The 14,038-nt window shown below is 41.2% G+C and overlaps 1 protein-coding gene across 1 annotated transcript in view; it reads right to left on the reverse strand.

The window, feature by feature from the left end:
- The window catches only part of EXT1 (exostosin glycosyltransferase 1), a 175,893-nt gene that overhangs the window by 18,270 nt on the left and 143,585 nt on the right, over positions 1-14,038 (reverse strand). The window contains exons 2-4 of the mRNA XM_079301805.1: positions 6,793-6,886; positions 4,038-4,145; positions 279-398 (exon numbers count right to left, since the gene is read on the reverse strand). Coding sequence (XP_079157931.1) covers positions 279-398; positions 4,038-4,145; positions 6,793-6,886 — 322 coding nt within the window. The remainder of the gene's footprint in view (positions 1-278; positions 399-4,037; positions 4,146-6,792; positions 6,887-14,038) is intronic.

The following is a 14,038-nucleotide window of genomic DNA, read 5'->3' on the forward strand; positions in this document are numbered from 1 at the left end:
CATAAGCCATAAGGCCTTGCAAAGTCAAGATCACACATGACACCTTTTCCATGTGTTGGGTAATTCCCATTTTTCACCGTGTCAGTTTTCTAATGTGGATTCTGATAATGAAGGAAGTATTTCCTTAGGGGAGAAAACTCATCAAGATGCTGAACTTTTCTGCCAGTGACCAATTGCATGTCATGAAAACCAAGGTCTGATGCCAGCTGAGGACAGGGGCAGTTGGACAGGTATGGAAATCTTGCTGCTTGGCAAGGTCCCAGACAATTTTTACTCACCTCTAGTGTAGTCAATACAATCTTCTCAACTGAAGAAAAATAAGCCTCCCACAAGAACTGTGTCTGCTGTCTAAGTGCTAGGATTTTATCCTGATGGATAGACCTGATTGTAGAAGGAATCTGTAATACAAGATGTAATACAGTCAGAAGCCTTAGAAACAACACAATCTCATCAAATTAATATGCTGCTGACAAGCCCTCTCCTCCATTAACAGCCTGTACAGCTTCAGCACTCCTGTCCAACAGAGATGTGTGTCAACAGTTAAAGGCTTGATGTAAAACAAATGAGACACAACTCTTTATAACCTCTGATATTGAATATATTAATTTTTTAAAATCTGCTTTCTTCCAGTTTTTGATTGTTTTATGGTAACAAAGCTACCTCCCTACAGCCTTGTGGTGAGGCATAGTAAGGAGCTCCTCCATGCAGCCCTCATGCTTTTCATCCCACAAAACTCTTCATGGACTAATATTTTAACAACCTAGTACCTGCAGGGGTTGAGAGTTCAACAATAATGTCCAAATTCCAAGTATATTAAAGGGATCTGGAATTGCATTTACCACAGCATGGCAACACTAAGTGCCCTAAGGAAAACAGCAACATCTTAACTTAAGACTTCACTTTTGGGGAGCCTGTGGATCAAATAGCATTTTACTAATTGTCTTAGGTGGAAATAATAACATCTTCCACAACATCTGTTATTAACAAGAGAAAAACACTCATTTTTGCCCTCTTTCCATTAATTTTACACTTTAATTGTTGTATAAGGTACCTTGCAAATAAACCCTAAATTATCCTGCTGCAGAACTTTTCCATTTAATAATATAACTGTTTGCTAGATCAGAAGGGAAGGGCTTCATGGCTACATCTTTCACCATCCCCATGTCCTTCTTCAAACTAGGGTGTGTACATGCCATTTTTTAATTTGCCACATTGAACAAGGCCTCCAGAATAACTTGGACAATGCAAAATTACATTATCAAAGGGATTTAACTGAAATTTGCTTTAGTGGTGAGGGCTAGTCACAGCACTAGAAAGGCATTTAGGATATGTTACTGCTTTGTGCTCATCTTTTTCTAGAAATGAATAGTTGTGTTGCACCTACATTTCTGTGATTTCTAACTGGAATCACAGAATTGTTTAAGTTGGAAAAGACCTCTAAGGTCATCTGGTCCAACCACTAAATTAAGATATCTTTTTCTCAGACACTGGTTTCACATAAATCTTTTACCTGAGTTATTAGTTTTAAAAACAAATTGTATTTGGCTGTGTATTTGGTTCTTGTGCATTCCAGCTTATTCTGAAGTTTGTCTGCATCCTACCACATTCAACTCCTTCCTGACCAAAACACACTACTTATTCCTAAATAAATATTAAATATTAAAATATTCTGAGAAGAGGCAGCGATCTTTATTTGCTTTCACGTGTTCCCAAATCAAATGATTTCCCATGAAACATCTTTCCTGAAGAAAATTTGTGACTTTAAGAAGTTACATGTAAAAAAAATTTCATGAGAACTAGAAAATTCTTTACTTGCAGCATTTGCAACCAGGTCTGGATACTTTGCCCATGGTTCCACTGGGTGCTGTGCCAGATGAGCCAATCTTTGCTCTCTCAGCCCTTTAACTCTCAGATCACCATCTTAGAGATACTGCTAACATAATACAGACTTTGGGTTTATGGGAGAGTTAGCACTGCAGCAAGGTGGAGCAGAAGAAAATGGTCAGATTGTCCAAGATGCTATTTTGTTTCTCTTCCCTACAGGCCCTTTAAGAAAATACAGGCTTTTAGGTAAAATACTCCCTGCAAAAGCAGTAAGAAAGACAGAACCTGAAAACATGTATTGGCACATATCATTCTAAGAGATCACATCACTATTCATGATGTGTTCCAAGAAGTAGAAGCATAATAAACACTACCTGCACTGGCTGCACAGATGTGTATTAATCACACCCAGAAACATTATCAGTAGCAAAGACAAGATTTAAGTCACTTTGTAGTGGCATTACAGCATTTTCTTAATAAATGTTTAATTGCAATACGTGCAAGCTTGTGTGGTGTGTATGCATATGTGTGTAAGCAGCCCATAAAACCAATACTCAATCCCCACTACACCTTTTGAAAGGGAATGCTGCTCTGACTATGAAGGTTACTGCACAAAGTTATGATCTTACACATCATACCATGCTTGTGAGACCCAGCAAACACAGTGTCAAGGTTAAAAAGAGCCTTGATGGGGGCTCTGTTACAACAGCTGGAAAGAAAAATCAGGGCTCCCATTTTAAATGCATTTGCCTATTAATCTACTTGTCCAGAAAGACAGATAAGGAATATGATGTATTAATACTAATCTGGATGATTACATTGGAATTATTAGAACTTTAATAAAAGGTCATTTCAGCAATGAGTAGGGGGAGGGAAAAACCACCCTGCACAAATAAATGCAGAAAGGCTGGAGTTAGCTCTCCCAGTGCTATGATGAGGAGAATATGCAAATAAAAACATCCGAGTTGCTCTCAAACAGGAAATGAAAAACTGTAACATAACAAAAACATTTCCCAGAGCAGACATTCAGGCCCTCTGCCAGCTCTTTAAAAACACTGTTAATAACAGTGCAGTAGCTGCTCAATATGGAAGCAGCTGTGTGAAGTGAACGAATGGCACGTTACCGGAAAACATGAAGATCAGCAAATTATAATTATTTAAAGAGAGACATAATTTTGCTCAGAAAAAAATGTGCTGTCCACAGAAGCAAAAAATCAAATGACCCTTTTATATTTGCAGCTTGTATGACATTAAGTACAATAGGCAGCACATTGCAAGGTTTGCTAAGCCAGCTCTTCACAAATATTTACTTCTTCAGACAAGTTAACAGCCATGTGATGACATTGCAAAGATAATTTGTTTTGGGGTGCCACCACATCTGTACCTTTGAGGGCTTCTCTCTGTGGACAACACTAAATTCAAGGATCAAAAAAGAAAATTGCTCTTAGTGGCTACTTTGTCTTTATTCCAGACCTTGTGGATCTCAGCCTTATGCTGGGCAATGGCAATTTTGGAAAAAATAATTTTTCAAGAACTTCTAACATGAACTTCTCTGCAGAATTTACAGGATAAATTTGGACTGTAAAACCCACTAACATAGCTGAAAAAACCAAAACAACCATACTGTACTGAAAACCAAAGTAGATGCTGCAAGTAGCAGGGAATTTGTAACTTCTCAGGCCACTTTTGTTCTATGACCTCAAGATTAACAGTAAGTGACATGAACACTGCTTCAGAAAGCAATGCTACATGCTCCACACATTAGAAAAGGGACAGATTCTGCTTCCCAGTGAATTGTTAGATGATAACTCCTGCCTGAGAAAATACTTGCTTTCCTGAGGATATCCCTGAGGATAAACTATTTTTAAGGACTGGAGCAGAATCCACCCTCAAATGTTTTCCCTTTCATCAAAGTACCTGCAGGTCTACCTCAGATTGGCATCCAAGTGCCCCACACCAGAAAAGATTTCATGCTCTTTGCAAAAATAAAAGTCTCCTGCACTTAAGAATGTGGCCTGATGGCTGCAATGACCTTCAGGTCAAATAATGAATGATGTCATATGAAATGAGTTCACAGCCAGACTGACACAGACAATCCCTTCATGATAAAAAAATCTTTTACAGCCCTGACCTCTTGGATTCATCTTCCCTGTCCACTTAGAGGGTGGCAGCAGTAATCCCCTGCTGTGCTGAAGCCAGGGTCTGGTTCTTACCTGTAATAACAATCTCTCATCGCCGATGATGGCAGCTTGGTTCCAGTCAATCACCTCGGAGAAGGGCAGCTCCCACCCGTTGCTGAGCATGACCGGGACGCAGGCAGCCTGCGGGCACAGAGCACGGCCATCAGCAGCTGCGCCCCAGGGCACCCGCTCACCCTGCCCCCAGCACAGGCAGCGTGGCCAAGGACACCACAAACCCCACAGGAGGGCAAGGCCAAGGGTTGGAAGGTTTCCATTTGGGGTTTATTGATATGCACTGAAAGGTGGGGTTTGCACCAACAGTGGGATTTGCAATCAGGTGCTTACGCTGCCAGACAGGGGCAGAGCTGCTCAGTGCAGCAGATGGAACACTGGAGAATTTAACACAAAATGATAGCCCTCCTCAATGCTTTGTGAGCCACTTAGCAGGAAGCAACTTCCTTAATTTTTATAGCATGTTGCTGACAACCCACAGAAAACACAGACCATATTTAACTCCTGACCACCTTTCCCATGAAGGAGTCAATTCTCTATCCTGTTTGGTATCAATGCTCCAAACAGAGACGACTGCACAAATACAACTCATCTGACATCACCTGCCTACAAAAATAAAAATTCTTGTATGTCTTAAAACAAACAAAAAGCATGCACATTTAGTATCTATTTCTTACCAGTATGATCTGTCTAAACTAATTAAACTTTTATGAGTTTTACAAATTCTTCAGCACAGATAGTTTATGAATACTTAGCAAGTAGGTCAGTATTTCCATAAGCAAATGATCTGGTCATGATCTATGTTCTGGTCAGCTCAATCACAACATAAGATCCAAACCAAAAACCTTCTGATGTGATGAAATAACCTAGTACCAGAGAATTTTTATCAAACCTGTGCTTTGGTTTCTTTTGGGTCAAATCAAGTTTATATGCTGAGTTTGGTCTAGACTAGGGTTCAGGCCTAAAAGACAGTATAAAGGGGAATCTTTCAGACTGCTGCACGTTCCTTGGTAAGATGTATCATGCACAGCATCTGAGACTGGTCAAGTCTACATTACAGCAACGACTATTATGTGTAAACAACTGTGATCTTCTGTCAGGAATTACATCAGTGCAAGGAAAAAGCCAACCAGAAAACAGCTAGTAATGTGTTTTTATGTTTAAAGCATTCCACTAATGTAGGTTATAACTTTCAACATTAACTGGATTTGTGTAGAAACCGGGAATACGCCGTTATTGGTAAATACTCTGCTAGCCTGATGGTGAAATCCTTAACTGCCTACATTTTATCATTGACCTGGAGCCCCCAAGTTCTGTGTAATGAGGTACAATCCCTGCTTTCTCCTCCTGAGATGATGTATCTAACAGAAGCTGTATGACTTGGGGCTCAGATGAGAGAAGAGCTGAGGACTGCTCTTCAGGAAGATCTTAAGTGACTTGTCATCTCATATAAGCCAGTCCTACTTCTTCCTCTGAAGAGACTGGAGAGGGAACAGCACTTTTCAGGCTATTAATCTTCTCTTTAGTAGGAGAAAGAGGCAAGTGACAGCCCAAAAATTGGATCTCAAATTTGATTGCAGGTGCAGGGTTCATTGGTTACACCTATGTGTCCAGAGCATGTAGGGTATCCAAAAAACCCGAGGTGGGTTTTTGGATAGGGTGGGCAGATATGGCACATGGCTACTGGCCTCCCTCTGGAGAAGCAGCAGAAAGCCAGAAGGATTTCTGGGTACCCTGGGCTTCTAAAATGGCATAATATACTCAGACTTAGCTACCTGAATCCTGCAGAGAACAATGCTCTCCAACAGTAGCTAGGACATTTTATGGCTGATGATGAAAAGGGATGGGATACCATTCATTAACAACTTTACTGTCAATGCTGGGACACTTCCCAAATGGCACAAAACAACTCCTCAAGGCAGGACCCTGTAGGTGTGTTCATTTGCCACTTCACTGAAACCAAGCAGCTCCTCTCCACTCCAGCCCCCATGGAATCCAGATGCCAGACCTACAGGGGAGTTTGCAGCACCTCACAAAATGCTCTCTATGTCTGCCTGAAGATCCAGGATCCTTGGATTAGGCTGACATTTGCAAAAAAAAAAAAAAAAAAAAAAAAAAACCAAAACACCAGACTGGCTGAATGTGGAGTAGACAGGTGTCAGGTTTGACCACTGTGCTGCCTGGCCACAGGGACTCCAAAGCCCTTCTGCATTGCCTTCTGCTGCAAGCCCATAGTAAAAAGGGAACCACTAACCAAAATATTTTTAAAAGGTGAAGGATATTCACGTGTTGTCCCAGACAGAGATCAGCTTATATCCACCTTCATGTGAAGCTTCCATCTGGAGCTTTATTACCTCCAGGCCACCTTCTGTATGTTCAGCAAGCCCCATCTCAAAACTGGCAATACATAAGCAGGTCTGTTTTGGCTAAGTGAAAACAAAAAGCTATTTTTACTGCCCCAGGGCTTATGTGTAAAGGCCAGTGTGTCCCAGGGGAAGTCTCACAGCTTGACAAAATACTGTTCTTAACCTGTCCAATCTCTCAGCCTCACCACATCCAGGGAAACCCTTTTCCTGGAGATAAAGCAATCCAACCTTCAGATGAGTTCAGTGCTCAGCCCCTCCTGGGAAGGAGCTGCCAATTGCTCCAGAAGTATGAATAAAATCTTTCGCAAAGTGGATTACTGTCCACTGGGGAAATGAAACACATTCCCCTCCTCCCGCCTCCCTGCCATTGCACACTGAATTCAGTCACTGCTTTAAACTGCAGCTCTTACCTGCAAGGCTTCCAAAAACCTGAAAGAGCCAAGCCTGCGGCCACGGGGAACCAGACAGAAAGTGGCATTGTGCAGCATTTCACGGTAATCATACCTAACAAGAACAGGGGAGAAAAGAGAAAATTCAATTAGTGGTGAGTCCTAGAGTAACCGGGCGTGAAAATGCAAACAGCTGTTGAGACACATCTGGAGAAAATCATCCCCAACCAAGACTATTCAGCACCAGGTTAACTAACTCCCCCCATGCATGTGTGTCAGCCTTCCTCTCTGGCTCCTTTTTGTTCGTCCTCAGGAGCAATCACTGTGGGACAGAGCTGGGGAGAGTGGTAATGAGACTGATAAGGAAGGAAGTAATTTTGTCTTTGCAATAATAAGCCAGTTCTGTATAAACAGTGCATGACTTCCAAGAACAAACTCACATTAAATATTTTGATACCCAAAGCACTGTTGCAGTACTTCTGTGATCCTGATTTCTATTCAGATTTAGTCAAAACCATGCATAAGTGTGTTCACAAGAGGTTTGTACAAAGCAAAAAAATATTCAAACTATGCCAAAGAAATATTTCCTTATCAAGCAGGCACTAAAAAAGAGAAGGGGGGGTTCCAATGACTCACTTGGTGGTTATTGTTAAGTATGGAGAGAAGAATAAATAACCAGATTTTGGCAATTAATTGCATAGCTCCAATGATCCACGCTCATCTGAATGAAAGTGCAGATAGACACTTCTGGTTTTGCTTTTTTCCAATTACATCAATCACCACAAAATCATTCACCAAAGCCACACATCAAATCCCAACAGTTTCCTGCCTGTTATTAGCAAACTGTATTTCTGACAAGCCCATGGAACTGTAAATGGCATTGATCTCATCTGAGTGAAAAGGATTCAGACTAAACACCCTCCATTCTCCAGAGTGTCCTGGACTCTGCACATAGATGTTATTTTGACAGCAATCTGTAGCACTGAAATTTTTTTTACACCAATAGTCCAATTTTACCATGTCCTGCAGGCAGAGCAATTTTTTTTCTATGTGTGTCTATGTATATATACATACATATATACATGATTACATTTTATATACAATGAAATCAGGATCTATGTTTGTATTCTCACACAGGCCAGACAGATGGGAGTAAGCCAATTTTCAATTATAAGCTCTGTCTTTAGGAAGAGACATCTTGCAAAGGCCCATTTGCTTAAACAAGCGTGTATAGCTAATTTGCACAAGAAAAGGTCACTGTGAATGGATTAAGATTATATCCACTGAGAGTAAAATAAAACCCCTCATTGCATTAATTAAAACTACAAAATAGACTTCAAAGTCCCTTTTTTCTTTTGAATTCTATCTCAACTTTGGTTAAAATACATATATACATATTCCATCTGAGTGGCAGCTATTAATTTTTCTCTGTGTGGTATAAAGATTGGCAGCCATGTCCCAGCTCACCAGTCAGCACTGACCCAGAATACAGGGGAAAATATTAGGACTGGAGTACAAAAAAAAAAAAAAAAAAAAAAAAAAAAATTTCAAAGTTGCCATTTTTAAGCATTCTTTTTTTTCCCACATATTGAGAGGTCTGAGGCTCATTGCTCTTACTGTGCATTGTAGGACAGCAAATGTTAATAAATACCAAAAATAGAATACCCCGTAGGGCTAGAATACACCAGTCAGAAGTTCCCCATCATTAACTAGCTAAAAATGTAAAATCCTGTTAATACCCTGGAATGCAACATTATCCACAAAACATTGATGGCAAAACCAGAACACAAAGAAAAGCAGAGAGCAAGGCCACTGCAAGTGAGTCTTCCATATCCCAGTGACATTCTACACTGTGCACCATCTAACTTGCTGGTATTAGGATAGATTTACAAAGAGGAAAAAAAGGAAAAGAATTTGCTCACCACTTTCCACTGCAGAACCAGTTAGCATCTTGCTCCCATTTTTGAGCATTTTAAAACTTAACGTGTGATTTATTATGGAGGTCTGTAATAGCACAGCACATGGTCATCAAGCAATTTATCTACATCATATGTACATGAAAAGCCCCATCCTAACCTTGATGTATGGGCACAAAATATCTACTCGCTTCAGGGAGGACTCAAAAATACAGAAAGAAGAGATCCAGAGTAAGGTAATATCCAACAAGAGCAGCTGAAGTGAGTGAACCACACCTTAAATTCTACTGAATAAATTTCCCTGCAATTTCAAGCAAAATGCTTTAAGGTGACTCAATGGGATCTTTGAGCACAGTGTCCACTTTAAACCCCTCAGAGGTTTAAACTCTGGCATGGAGCATCTATTTGAAATCTGCAAACATGAGGTGATATTTTTCACTCCTTTGAGTTCATGGATAGCACACCAAGCAATGGGAGCACTCTGCCTTAGCTGGAAGACAGAAGCTGGCCCAGTATATTTAAATACAAATTTGGGAACAGTTTTGTGCAACACATGTAACCAGCCTCAAATACACAAACATTTCTGTCAGGCTTCAAGCATAGCTTTGCAACTGGAAGCACTGCTTACAGAGGAAATAATATACATGTACCAAGCAGTATTTCAGAGTCAAGCTTGCAACAGAGACCATTACACTTTTTTTTCTGGACTGCCAGACAGCATTTGGAGGAGACTCTGGTCACACAAATGTCACTTGGTAAATGAAACTCCAGCCCACAGGCCATGGTAAGGACAGAAATCTCAGGGCAACTTTCACTTTCAGACTCCTTCACATTCAGCCCAGACAGAACCATGCACACAGCAGCGGGTTTAATTTTTGCCAGCATTTTGTCAGGGACTGCAAAATGTTTATGTACATTTTTCCCACAAAGTAGAAAGCATACAGCATTACACTTGAAAGCATCTCTGCACTTCCTTTAACTCAGACTTAAAATACTTTCAGTGAAGTGAGTGAAATAATCTCCATGATTAAAGGTAAGCATATGACTGAAGTATTTGCTGGACATGAAATTTCTCCTTCACTTGTCCAGGAGAGAAATCAGAGCTGGCACAGAGTTCCAGGAACACCCTCTCAGCTAGAGTACGGGTGTTGTACATTAAGTACCAATTTAATGCAAACACCACTACTGCATCAACAATGGCTTTATTTGCCCACTATATCCACTGACTAATCTCAGCAAAATCTCAGCAAGACAATCAAGTATGACAACCTCCACTCACAACTGGAGAAGGCATCTTAAGCTAGAGGGAAAATAGTCAAGTGTTTAGAAAAGTGTTAAGAAGAGGTTCTTCCAGCGTTTCCTCTTATTCTTCTCCCCAGCAATGGGGGTTAGATCTGTTTCCAGAACTACTTATTACCATTAGCTGGTAACTTCTATGGCAGGGACATTTGTTATGGTCTTCCAGCTTGCATTGCTGTGGTTTCTGCAAACTCAGAAACTCAGCCTGTGAGCACAGCTCTCCTTTACCTGCCTACAGACCCTCTTTATTTTTAAATAAAAAATAAAGCTGAGGCTGTGAAGGTTTTTCAAGCTCCAGAAAATCAGAGCAAAGAGCAGCACTGCAGAGCACTGAGCAGGGCTGGATGGACACTTCTTCCTTAGTTGTGCCGCTTCGGTGTTGCACTACTTCTGGCACTTTCCTTTCCTTCTGGCAGTTTATCTTCCCTAGCATTTAGCATTTAGAAAAGCTTTTAGAGGAGTCCACTGCTTTGCTCAGAAGGTATTTATTTCCAGAAACCTCCAGGTTTCCACATTAGAAGACTGGCAGGGAGTGGGGGCACATGCTTATTGCTCATACATTCCTGATTCCTTCATTCTGCACGCTTGCACAGAGGTAACATTTTACTGCCAATTTTAGGGTCGGCTTGGCCTGGGTCTCAGCTGCAGCATTCAAACATGTTAAATCCAAAATGCATATGCCTTAAAAATGACAGTTGGGTCTTCAAAACTAAAATAGCTACAGATTTAATCCAAAGTTGGCATCCCTCTGTAAGTATTAGAGGCATGTCTTATTAACTTTCAGGCTTCTTTTCGTAATGATTAAGTGTACCTTGTTCACAGCTACTACCATTTTAGGCAGCATAAAAGAATAGCTCTATTTGCAATCAATTCTAATTTACTCACAACTTAATTTAATTATTCCCTCCCTGCCACCACCCATAGTTGAGGAAATATGTTTGGCCCCATCGATCACACAGGTGTAAACACTGCAATGTCGTGAGAGCAATTATCCAAAGGAGAAACACTGCCTGGCCAAATGCTCCTACCATTTTAACTCTTTGATCCAACACACACTTACCCCCATCCCCCCTTTTTTCTTTTTTTTTCTTCTGATGTGCCGACCATGTCAATCAGCACATGGATTAGAAGGTTGTTTGGATTCCTGGTTCTCCATTATCCCAAGGAAGCCTGGCAGGCTGCAGAAGCTCTGCAGTGACTAATCAGCCATGCCATACATTCCTTCCTACAGCTTAAGCATTTCCCCATGTCACTACACTGTAGAGATTATAAACTAGCCTGGGAAATATTTTCACTACCAATTTTAGTATAAACAATTTTTTTTCTTTAAAGCCACGTCTTCATCCCCACTGATTGAAGACAGAAGAGAGGTCTAAAATCTAAAAAGACTGTTTAGACCAGCAGATATATCTAGATGCAGTGATTATCATAACACTTTAGCTATATGGCACCTATCATGTAGATACATTTTTTTACAGGATACAATCACCATTCTCGTTTCTTAGATTCAAAACCTGTGACACAAATGACTGGTGGCTTCTCCAGCAGCTAGAGGGACCTTGGGAATGCTAACCACAGCATCCTGACCTTACTTCTTTCTCTGGTGATGCAGCATTCACTGAAATCCGGCTGCATGTTATGGCTATTAAAATTCAGATGGAAATACAGGAGCAGAACCCAAGCCAAATACAACAGGTTTAACTCAAATCAAATGCAATGGGTTTAACCCAGCAGTACATATTTTAACAGTGCCACACATAATCCATCTCTTGAGAGATGCTGGAGCTCATCCTTGGCAGGAACTATCAGCACATTCCACTATAGATGTCAGATGTGACTAGAGCTGCTTTTTTACTTCCTGAGCCAAAAAATTGTGATGGCACTTAACCAACTATGTCCAGGGCTCCCTCTCTGAATCTGCAAGCCCTTGAATGCACACTGCATCTTCCAGAAGCTTCTGTATCAAAAGAAATACTACAACAGACAGTAAACACCTGTAACACGGGTAAATGGAGAAGTGTTTCCTCGTTTTCCAGTATATTAATTTTCAGCTATTAACAAGTGGCCATTTTTCCACGTGTGAATGCTCAACACAGACATCTCTGAGCTGTGGCGGGAGAGAAGAAACCCCGCTCAGTCACACGGAGCGTCGCGTTGCTCGGTTTCCACTAAGGTATGTTGGCTTTTAAATCAGCTGTCAAGTAGAACTTGGCATTGAAAACACCAAGTGAGTCAGTAGAAGAGCCAGCAGCTCGGTGGTGTGTCAGATAGACTGCTGCCCAGGAGTGAGCTGGGAGGGCTCACAGCTCCTGCCTGGAGCTGCTGGCTCCCGGTCATTGCTGCCAATGCTTTGGGCGCCGCGAGCGCCGCCTGCCCGGCCACTGCAGCTCACCCCCTGCTCTGCAGGCGCCGGCTCTGGAATTAGAAACTTTCGAGGTGCAAAAACATAATTGGAAAACTTTTTTTTTCCTGTTTAAAAGGCTAATTGATTTCACAGGTGTTTAATTATCATTTGCTGTGAGATAATACCTTGTAGTGCCATAAAAAATGGATTTAATTTTCGAGTGCTTGCAAAACCATTGCCAAAGCCAAGTTAGAGCGAAAGCCAGATAATTATTCTATAAATCAAACACACTGCCTCCTTTCTTTGAAATTTTTAATACTTGGCTATAATGACATCTGACGACCTTGAAACTAACATAAAAAGGATTTTTTTGCCAAGTGCTGAAAGGCAGCCATTGGAGTATTTCTTTCAGTCTAGCTCATTACTGCAGCCACAGCTACCACACTGCCCTGGCTGCTGGACTCCAAGGGATGCTCCTGTCTAACTACAAGTGTGAACAGCAACTTCAGAACGCTGGTAATGGCTGAATAGGGGTATGAGCACGAGCCAATCTGAAAATTCTGCATAATTCTACTAGGCCTTGCAAAGGAAATGAAACTCTATAAGCATGCAGCAACTAATAGCAAAGCACAACTGATTTCTCCACTCCATGCCAGCATCTCCCTTTAGTTCAGAAGGTTGGATTAACAAAGAAAAAACAGGAAAGTAGACTTTTCACTTTATTGCACTGTTAAAGAAACTTTATTTTACAGTTAAGATGGATAGTAACTATTAAAACTGAAAGTATCTTTAAAGTCTTCAGTGACATCACTGTTGGATTCAGTTCCCCTCAATATGATGTGGAAAAACACTTAGATACACAAGTCATTAAAGTCAATGTGCATTCTAACAAATAAAAATACTCTTGAGATTTCTGCCTAAATATTTACACATAATGTCCTGTAAATCTATATGATGCATGTAAGGCATGCACAACACTTGGATTGCAAAATGCTATGCAACTGGCTCCCAGTGTAGTGGCTAGACCACCCAGAGCAAGTAGTCTTACACAGCAAATGTGATCTCACCTACATCATTTGATATTTAAAGATAACTGCTTATTTAGCAAGTGTACCAGAGTGGGTTTGTAAGCAGCATGTCAGAGGCAAACCTTGCAAGGTGCTTCTCTAGGCAGTGTCATGCCCCAGTTATCAGGAACCTGCTAATGGCACCATGTAGAGCTTTTTCTAAAACCAAACACTGGCTCCTAGGCTTTGAAATCCTCTAAGAGCGCCTGTTTCACAGCTGCACCTCGCTCTGCTGGCAGCAAGAAAACTCACATCATGCCTGAACAAGAAAAATCCATGGACAAGCAAATGCAGGGCTCATCTGTATCTTGTGAAGAATGCAAATGCAGCCCCACATACTGTAAATACCCTCCAGGTGGTGGGAAAGCAGAGATACTGATGCTGCATGTGCTGATGCACACCCAGGAACACGCACACACAGAGCCACATGGTGAGATGTGACCTGGCCCCACTTCCCCTGCCGTGCCCTCTGAAGTGACAAAAGCATGTATGAGTGCTCTTTGTCTGAAAAGTGCCCAGCTGGCACTTACTGACCACCGAGGTGCTGGAACCTTAAAAGGTAAATATAAGACCAAGCTATTAAGATGATCCAGTGGCTCAGACAGCTGCTTTCTAACAGGATTCTTCTAAGAATAAATTAC

Source organism: Erithacus rubecula (assembly GCF_903797595.1).
Source record: "Erithacus rubecula genome assembly, chromosome: 3".
Lineage (NCBI taxonomy): Eukaryota > Metazoa > Chordata > Aves > Passeriformes > Muscicapidae > Erithacus > Erithacus rubecula.